At 32.9% G+C, this 10,264-nt stretch overlaps 1 protein-coding gene across 3 annotated transcripts in view; it reads left to right on the top strand.

The window, feature by feature from the left end:
- LOC106458748 (mitochondrial proton/calcium exchanger protein-like) overlaps positions 1 to 7,130 on the top strand; it is a 59,900-nt gene extending 52,770 nt beyond the window's left edge. Inside the window, exons 11-12 of one of the 3 annotated variants that reach the window (XR_002610421.1) lie at positions 4,235 to 4,550; positions 5,990 to 7,130. Coding sequence is in view for 2 of the 3 variants with exons in the window: in XM_022385052.1 (XP_022240760.1) it covers positions 4,235 to 4,393 (159 nt within the window). In the remaining variant the exon portion in view is untranslated. Of the gene's footprint in view, positions 1 to 4,234 lie in introns of all 3 variants that reach the window. The other 2 variants (XM_022385052.1, XM_013918287.2) reach the window with 2 other exon arrangements.
- The last annotated feature ends 3,134 nt before the right edge of the window (positions 7,131 to 10,264 follow it).

Below are 10,264 nucleotides of genomic sequence, written 5' to 3'. Positions count from 1 at the left end.
TGTATCCTTGTCCCTAGTGGCCACGGAGTGCGTTAAACATTAAACATCAGATTGTATCTTTGTCTCTAGTGGCCACGGAGTGCATTAAACATCAGAGTGTATCCTTGTCCCTAGTGGCCACGGAGTGCGTTAAACATTAAACATCAGATTGTATCTTTGTCTCTAGTGGCCACGGAGTGCGTGAAACATTAAACAGGTTTTTTTTTTCTTCTTCTTCATTTAATTACTATACATACTGCAGATGTAAAACCGGCTGCATTTCCTAATTCAAGTCAATATCCGGCTCTGGGACTTCTTCTTTTCTATGTTTTACTTCCCCTACTCTACATTTGGTATGAAGTTACTGTTTATAATATGATATAAAAGTGTCTAGATACGTTCAAAAACATGAGAAGAATGACATTACAACATCAGGAAGACTTGTGGAAAAAAGACAGTAACAGAAGAACTTAAGTTGACTAACAACCGTTAAATTAGTAACAGAAGAACTTAAACATACTCACTATCGTTTCGTTAGTAACAAAATAGCTTGACTAGACTCACTACCATTAAGTTAGTAACAAAATAACTTGACTAGACTCACTACCGTTAAGTTAGTAACAGAATAACTTAACTATACTCACTATCGTTAAGTTAGTAACAGAATAACTTAACTATACTCACTACCATTAACTTAGTAACAGAATAACTTAACTATACTCACTACTGTTAAGTTAGTAACACAAGAACTTAACTAGACTCACTACCGTTAAGTTAGTAACAAAATAATTTAACTATACTCACTACCGTTAAGTTAGTAAGAAAATAACTTGACTAGACTCACTACCGTTAAGTTAATAACAAAAGAACTTAACTAGACTAACTACCGATAAGTTAGTAACATAAGAAATTAACTAGACTAACTACCGTTAAGTTAGTAACAAAATAATTTAACTAGACTAACTACCATTAAGTTAGTAAAAAAAGAACCTAACTAGACTAACTACCGTTAAGTTAATAACAAAAGAACTTAACTAGACTAACTACGGTCAAGTTAGTACCAAAATAACTTAACTATACTCACTACCGTTAAGTTAGTGACACAAGAACTTAACTAGACTAACTACGGTCAAGTTAGTACCAAAATAACTTAACTATACTCACTACCGTTAAGCTAGTGACACAAGAACTTAACTAGACTAACTACGGTCAAGTTAGTACCAAAATAACTTAACTATACTCACTACCGTTAAGTTAGTAAGTCAGTAACAGAAGAACTTGACTATACTCACTACCGTTAAGTTAGTAACAAAATGACTTAACTATACTCACTACCGTTAAGTTGGTAACAAAATAATTTAACTAGACTAACTACTTTTAAGTTAGTAATAAAATAACTTAACTGTACTCAGTTACGTTAGGTTAGTAACAGAATAGCTTAACTATACTCACTACCGTTAAGTTAGTATCAGAAGAACTTAACAAGACTCACTACCGTTAAGTTATTATTTTAGTAACAGAGAAACCTAACTAAGCTACATTTTTTAGAAAGAAAGGAGAAAAAGTTATTAATTTATCTCAAATTTTAAATAATCAATTACAAACAAGATAATGTTTCACATGATGTCAAATCATAATAGTTATCAATAGAAACTAACAATTACAAATAAAACTAAGAAGTGACTAAATGAACAATACAATTATTTCAGAAAGTATGTTTTTTTTTTTACTTAATTTTAATTTATCACAGACATTACATAATAAATTACCCACAATAATTAATTGCACATAGTCAAACTCTCCATGTTCATGCCAATTATTATGTAATTACTAGTAATGCATTTTCAATTCTTTATTAAGTATTCCACAAAGAAACTGTGTAACAAACTTTGTAGAAGATTACTCTCTATCAGTTTATTCAAACTTATTAAATATATATGTATATTAAGTAGAATTACAATAAATGTATTATATGTACAGTAGAAACATTAGGGAAAGATAACTGCTATAATAAAATGACTGGAAGAGACATACATTAGAAAAACTAATGAAACACAATTATTGTAATAACATGACTGAAAAAAGTTGTAAGGTAGAAACACTAATAAAAGACAATTACTTTAAGAATTCGATACACAAAGGCTGAAGATTGTAGTTGCCTTCAGTGTTGACACCAGCAGGTTCATCCGTAAAGTGCCACCTATCAATTGAAGTTTTGGCCCTCTAAAACTAAGTACTTCCTCAAGGAATGGACTTGCTCAGCTTTCCAGATGGACATGCTTTCTTCACTTCATCTGTAGAGTACCTACTCTTCTGAACATGCTTTGATCATATCCATGATAAGCCTGATTCAGCTGCGCTTCTGCACAGTCCTCTCACTGCACTCTCCTGAATCCTAAGTCTCGCATTCACTCATGAAAGGAAGCTGCAATGAAACTTTGGTAGCCAACTTGAAATGGATAGCTTGCTCCTTTCCATCCTCTATCCTTACAAATAGACCACAGTTCAACATATTTGGCAAAATTCTGTTCATGAGCTTCCTGGATCTTATCCTCCAATGATACAGCTCCCCAAAGATCACTTTCTGCCAAATAGCTGACCAGATAACAATATCCAGCCAGAGGTTAATGACTGTAATTTCAAGTGGAAAATTTCCATCCCCTTGAAGATCTGCTGATATCTTCCAGTCATTTGCATAGGAAAGTATGCTGCTTCTCTGTGGATTGCTGCTGTAACTTCCTGGCCCAAGACCCTCTTTGATGAAGGTGATGAACTGTCTGGAGCCAGTTGATACCTCTTCTTCATTAGCCTTCTGCTCTGTCTCTGACTGCATCAACAATTATTCAGACTACCTTGTTATGATGCGAGGTGTACATGTCACCAGATAAATTTGATGGGCATGAACTCAGGATATGCTGTAACATTTCCTTTCTACCACAACCATGTCATAAATCTGACTTGTGATCATACCAAATACTTAAGTTGGATTATGTAGGGAGCAAATCATATGTAGATCTCTAGAGGACTGAAATTCTAAGTGGCCCTATCCTCCATAGCACATTCCACGATAAAGTCTGGTGCTGTATAGATTCCCTGCTTATCTAAGCACCCTCTTTGGCCTGTCCAACTTCTTTGGCTAGTCTTTTTATTTTCCTCCTTAGCTTCTCAAATCTCATAAGAAATTAACTCACATCACCTTCTTCAGTTGACTCACTTTGTACTTTGTGTAATTTTGTGTGTTAACAGTGGCATTAATTTGACTTTTAAAGCTAATACTAAAATACTTATGTCTGTTTTGAATTGTATATGAAAAACAGAAATTACAAAACAATGAAGCTTTCTTTTTTTTATGTAATAGACTGGTTTATTAAATGTTAGGCATGACCAAATCTAATAATTTTGGTGGGTTTGAGAATTAGTACACAAAATATTAGAATATATCATGATATTATGCAACCCATTAGCAGCTAAGAAACAGACTAGTAAAGAATTACTAAATGACTGTTTTCATTCTGTACTTTCATCAATAGTTTATTTGTTCCTATAGAATTTTATTTGAAAATCCAAAGTTTTAGAAAACCCCATATTGTTTCTTATATTTATTAGAAAAATATTCAATTCAGTTTGTCATTGTTTGGATGTTTTGAAAAAAAAGATAATTACATACCTTTTTGAATCAGTATTAAATTCTTTTAACTTGTACTTCTTGTAGCTTTGAAAAAATCACTATCAATATTGGTAACAGATAAAACTACACTTGTAAGGAAATGCTTAAACATACCCAAAGTCTAGAACAGTTAAATTCATGTATACTCACAGACATCCTATGGAAGTTTAAAATATACAAGAAATATCAACTATTGTAAGAGAAATCATTTTAAAGAAATGGTTTGAGGAATAACCAATTGACAGAATTGCAGAAAACTATGTAATCATCGTTTGTGTTTGTTTCACTTTGTATCTTGATACATTGAAAGCTAATGGGCTCATGTTCATCAAATATTTTCCACTTAGAATATTACTTTGATTGTCTGTGCATACTTTTATCTGGTGATTACTGGACCAAGTTAGACATAATTCTCTATTTTACATAAGAACACAAAAAAAATGTAATTATTTGTTACATAGTAAGTGTTTAGGGTGAGTTTTTACTTTATGTATATGTATGTTAATTTCTTACTTCACTGACAGAATAAAGCCTTCCATTTGAAACTAAAATTACAACATTTATGGCATTGTGGTATGTATCTTTTAGGTGATTGAATTGGTTGGGAAGGACAATGTGAAAGTTGGTGGATCCCAAATGAGAGAGATTATAGAGCTGTTAGTGAAAGAAGAAATCTTACAAAAGGCTGAAAGAGAAGAAAAGGGAAAGAAACAAAAACCTGAACTGGAAACTAAAATACAGGAATAAAAGTGCAGGAATGAGTGATTCCCAGTAACTATAGTTTCATAAGATAAAAGTTTAGTTTAAGAAAAATGAAAAATACAAAACTCCTCTAAAAATACATGTTTCAGACAAAAAAACTTGCTGATAGAATTATTTTGGAAGAAAACAGTTCTTCAGAGAAGTATGTGTTCATTCTCCTAAAAGTATTTATGAGTTTCAGATGATAAGATGATAGTTAATTTTTAAAAAATCAGTATCTGTATTATCTTGTTTAATTTTAAACATAAACCATTATTTTCATGAAGCTTTAATGAAATGATTTTTAATACAAATTATTATTGCATTTTTGTATACATTTTTTTAGTATTTGGGGTATTGTAGAAAGTTCATGGGGTAAGTCCTGTGAGGTTCTTTACAATCTATTTTAGTTTTGTGTTATTATTATGTGAAGAACACAAGTCTATTATTTTTATAAGTAAGTTCTTCAGATGCCCAATAATGTATGCTTTGTAGATTAAGTTTTGCAAGCTAGCTATCCATGAGTTTATCTTTCACAGAAATTTTTCATTTTTGTAATATTATATGGTTACAGTTATTTAAAACTGGGAATGAACTTAAAAAGAGTAACTATATTAATTGGTTACTGGACTTTATGAAGATATTGTACAAATTGAGAAATTAGGTATAAATTTAAGATGTAGTAAAGCTGTTATTTTACTGAAATTCTTTATTAAAGTTTCCGTGCTTTGGGAATTCTGAAAGTGTCTTTTGTGAAATTATCCCAAAATCAGTCGTAGTTCATGTGTTGAAGTTAGAAGTACTTTGATTTTAGTAATTATTTTTTCTACATAAATTTTTTTTGTAGGATTAGTATTAGTTTTTTGTCTGTATAAAGTTCTTTTTTTTTATTACACTTTTATGATAAAACAGAATTTAAGATAATTATTACTACAAGTTCTGTCCTCCAACTGTGCCCATAGTGGCACAGCAATATTTCCATGGACTCGCAATGTTAGAAACCAGGTTTCAATACCCGAAGTGGGTAGAGCACAGATAGCCCATTGTGTAGCTTTGTGCTTAACTACAAACAAACCTCAAGCTGTTATAACTCAGTTCAAACACTATTCTACAAATTGATCTTCATCCTCTTTGTTTTGTATATAGTCATTAAATTATGAAAACAATAAAGAAAAAGCTTGTGTAACATTTTGCTCTTGTTTTGAAGAATCTGTAAAAGTATGACATTCAGTTCACCTGCTTTGAGAACACTGTCAATACAACTAAATATAAATTATGTTGTAAACAGATCGAAAACATAAAAAAAAAAATCAACTGGCTCTCTTAAAATATTCTATTTAAAGCTGATGAGTATTTGTTTAAATTTCTTTCACTCAGAAGATTTGTTATTGATTTTTAAACAGAGTGAAAAATTATATGTATGAAATTTATCACAAATTCATGTTTTAGGTATTGAAAGCTTGAAGGGATATACTACTAGTTCTGACATCTATTTTTAGCCATGACACAGTGGCTCATAGAATGGCTAAATGTTTTTTTTCTTCAAGTACAAACTTTTAGCTCATAGCACCATCTCTTGACTGATTTGTGATCTAATTACAGCCCTGGCTATTGAGGATTCTGATTCACTCTTGTTGGAACTTTTCATGGATATGGCGGTACCTATACAGACTGTTAGAAGCTCAACAGGAAAGAACATGTCCAAGTGTCATCTGTGTTATAAGTTTGAGAGGGAAAACACGTGTTCTGATATCTGTTTTGCAAACTTGTTGGGGATAGTATATGCTTTTGTATGTTTTGTGTTGAGAGTGTGTCAAGATTATTATTCTATGTGTTACCAATGTTAGTGATTTACCAGTGATATTATAGTGTATTTGGAACTTTTAAAGTAGAACACATAAAAATGGGTTGTCAGTGTTTTGAGTTTTTCAGGAATATTATTGTTTTACTTTTCACACAACCCAGGCATTAAACAGATAATATTGTTTAAACACTCTAAAGTGGACAGGTGTTTAATTATATAATAATTGTTGTACATATCTATCAAGACTGGGCATTATAATAGACAAAATTACAACTGTAATACAAATGTGCATAATTAAAAGAGATTAACTTCTTTATCGATGTTAAAATTGTAAGCTATAAGTTGCATGTATAGTAGTCATGAGTCACTTTTGTAAATAATATATGTTTTAATTTCTTTCCATACGTTGTATAAAGTCGATGCAAAAATTTCATACCCATAAAATAAAATGAGGTATAAATATGAATTGTTATCCTTATGATGTATATGCTACCTGAATTTTCAGTTCCCAAAGTTAAATTAGATCTGCACAGTTCCCTAAGCCTCGCGTTGGAAGACACTCGTCAAACGTACAACAAGGAATTCAATGAAGCAATACTTCCAAAACAACCTGAGATGGAAGAGAAGGAGCCGTTGAACCGAATATATTTTATGGATTTCAGGCTAAGACTGGAACAAGGACTAATGAACAATGGCTGATTAGCTGTCGAAACAGCCAGCAGCTTGAAAATTCACAAAGGTAGAGTGAAACAAAGTTCGCACTTGGTTTGCAAGTGGCAAGCGAAGGCGGTAGGACTTGATACGTGGTTCGCGACGTATTTTGCTCCGCCGAATATGGTTTGCGGACGAAAAAGTTTGAGAACCACTGGCCTAGATTGTACTTATAATTTTGTACCTTGTACTCCATAAAGTAAAAATAAACATGAATGAAGAAGGGAAGTGTGTGTATTCTGTTTGGACGGGACAAGTAAACGAATTAATAAACCAGGTCAACAGACTACCATGTATACGTACAGGGCCTGGCATGGCCTGGTGGTTAAGGTGTTGGATTCACAATCTGAGGGTCGCGGGTTTGGATGAATGTAATGAATTCGACGAAATGTTATTCACATACCTAATTTAGTTTAGGTTAACATATGGTGAAGTAAACCGGACTCAAAACCCCATAGACGATACATAACACAAACACACAAAGCTACTTCACAACTTAGGTCATACCTTAGAAACGCATGACGTCTGAAATTCGGTGCAACGACCATATTATAATCGACATGCTTACATACAACAAGCAGAAACCCTCAAAACACTTGCGGTCAAATTAGTATCTTTATTGCAACAGTGCTTCTTTAAATATAAGATTTCCAAAATAATACAACAAAATTCTAATTGCAGATACCGAAATTTATAAGCCCACATCTTCAACATAAGTACGGACTATATTTGATACAAGAGAGATTAACACTGTAACTTATGTACGTTTTATATATATATATATATATAGTCTGGTTCAATAAATAAACTTATAATATTATTCTGTGACCTAACGTTACATATTTTTAAAAACTTTGATAAGCTTTTTATCATATATATTGTACGAAATGTCTAGTGAAATATATTTATATCAACCTTTTAGTTACATTCATTGAAATGAAGGGCGCGCATTTTCAAGAGATAAAAAATATATTATTATTAAAAATTGTAATTTGCCACAACCCCACCGTGGAAGGAAAATGAACTATTCCAAATCAAATCGCTCGAGTTAGTGGGTTTCTTTTCAAATACTGAAAGATGGTAACAGTACTAACAAAAGTTCTTCATGAAATAGTATACTATGTTGTGATGTCAAGTTTAAATTTTCATTGAAAAATATACTTATTTATTAACCCTTTCCATATGGGGTCGTGTATAGTCATTTTTGTTTTCATTATCTTTGCTAATCTAGCCTAATTCATTTCTAATTATTACGTGTTAGTTACTTTTATAACAATAAATACGTGTTTTGAGGAATATACTCATTACAGTTTTCAAAGCAAAAATTCGGAAAAGCAGAAGTCCTAAGTATTAACAATCTTATAACAGAGTTTGCGAGGTATACGTCCAAACTCGGATCTCTGAAACTACCGCACCAATCATAACTGGGTAATATTTTTATAACTAGGCAGTATTTTTATAGCTGAACAATAAATAAAACAATTGAAATTCCCACAAAAATCATATGTTTTAGATTTAACCAATAAATGTTACAAAAAGGAGTAAATTTTAAATATAAAACAAACTTGAAAAATTATTTGTTTTTCTTTAGTGAAGATCTCATGAGTGTTGCAACAGAAAGCAAGGCACTTTCATTGATAACTGCGTCTACAAAGAAATACTTCAATGAAATATATAGTCTGTGATGATAGCTCATTTTTAAACTACAATTTCAATAAAATCCTTTTTCTCATGGATGGTGAACACTGTTGTAGAACAGTCGAACATTTCCAAAAAAGGCCGCAGGACGGGTATCTCTGCTGGTACTATTAATTCGTAGTTCAAAATTGTCGGCATGTTATTAAGATATTAACGATTGGTGTTTACTTTTTAACGTGCTGTATACAAGGTTATTTCACTTTATTGTGATTTATTTTAATTACTATTACTTGTCATATCATTTTATTGGTTTCTTTTGCTATGTTTAAAAATATAAGTCGCTGACTTTCTGAAATGAGAAAGCTAACTTCAAAGACTATCTGAAATACTGTACTCGGTAAAAAGATAAAAGCCTGGGTTCATGTGTGCTAGCAATGATTGGTGATATCAGGTTTTTATATATATCGAAAATTCGGAGGGGATAACTTCGTCGAGCACCAAGTGAATTAAAATATCACGGTTACAACCATGGTTTAAAGCTTCCTCGACGTAGTACTGGGTAGAGCATGCATGAAGTGTGTACAGTTAAGTTATATTTTAATTTTTGTTGTTCTTTTTCTTTATTTTGTTTATTAATATTTACATATAAAATTAAGTAGTTTTTTTATTTTTTTCAAAGTAAGAAACTGCAAAGATCTTGTTACGACAGCGGAAGTCACGTGATGAGTATCTAAAAGATTCACGAAGAGACGAGATGTACGCTTTTATAGTATATATATAAGACCGGCGAGAAGTGACGATATAGATAATTGAATTGCAGACAGAGATAGAGCCGGACAATTGAGTCAAGCACGGTAGTAAGAAAATGCGTGAATCGTTCGTTGTGAATTATAGCATGTGTTTAAGTTAAAGAGACTGCGGAAATTAAGTGTATTGCAAAGTTGAATTGAGAAATAATAAGCTAGTTTTATTTAAGAAAAGACTTGTATCGTTGAAGTTTCTCGGAAAGAATTTCTACGAAAAATTAAGAAACGAACAGTATATCTGGCAACGAGCTTGAAAGGACAACCACTGGAAATACTTGGACAGTTGTCAGCAGATGAGAGACACAACTTTTGAGCACTGATAGCTGTTCTCATACTCAGGTATGGAACCCAAAATCAGTCTGAAGTCTACAGGGCTAGGTTTAGGACTAGAGTCTGTGCTAAAGGGGAGAGCCTGCAAGAGCTGGCACAGGATTTGGTAAGTATGGCACACAAGACCTACCCAACTGCACCACCCGATGTCCTCAAGCTGTTGCTGAGGGATCAGTTTGTAGGTGCCACAACTGAAGATACAAGTGAAGCAAGCACACCCCTCTACTATGAAGGATGCAATGGCCAGAGCTCTTGAATTTGAATCCTACATTAAGTCCAGCACAGAGGTACCAAGGTTGTTATTGTCATCAGGATTCAAGGCCAGAAAAGGGCAGCTTTCAGAGAAGTTTGAGGGACTTTGCTGGCACTGTAATAAACCTGGGCACAAGAGAGCTCAATGCTAGCAACTTCAACACAGGGAAGATGTCACGGCAGGAAAGGCTGCTACCCAGAGAGGTTGTTGGAACTGTGGAGAGCAAGGACATATGAGGAGCCACTGTAAGAAGAATACCACCAATAAGTCAGCTTCGGGAAAAGAGCAGTGGTTGGTGCTGAGGGATGCCCATCAACCCCCATCGTGAAAGTCCC

The sequence above is a fragment of the Limulus polyphemus genome, unplaced genomic scaffold (genome assembly GCF_000517525.1).
Source record: "Limulus polyphemus unplaced genomic scaffold, Limulus_polyphemus-2.1.2 Scaffold508, whole genome shotgun sequence".
In the NCBI taxonomy this organism is placed as follows: Eukaryota; Metazoa; Arthropoda; class Merostomata; order Xiphosura; family Limulidae; genus Limulus; species Limulus polyphemus.
Note: the sequence above shows the minus strand (reverse complement) of the source record. Positions and strands in the feature narration are given on the sequence as shown.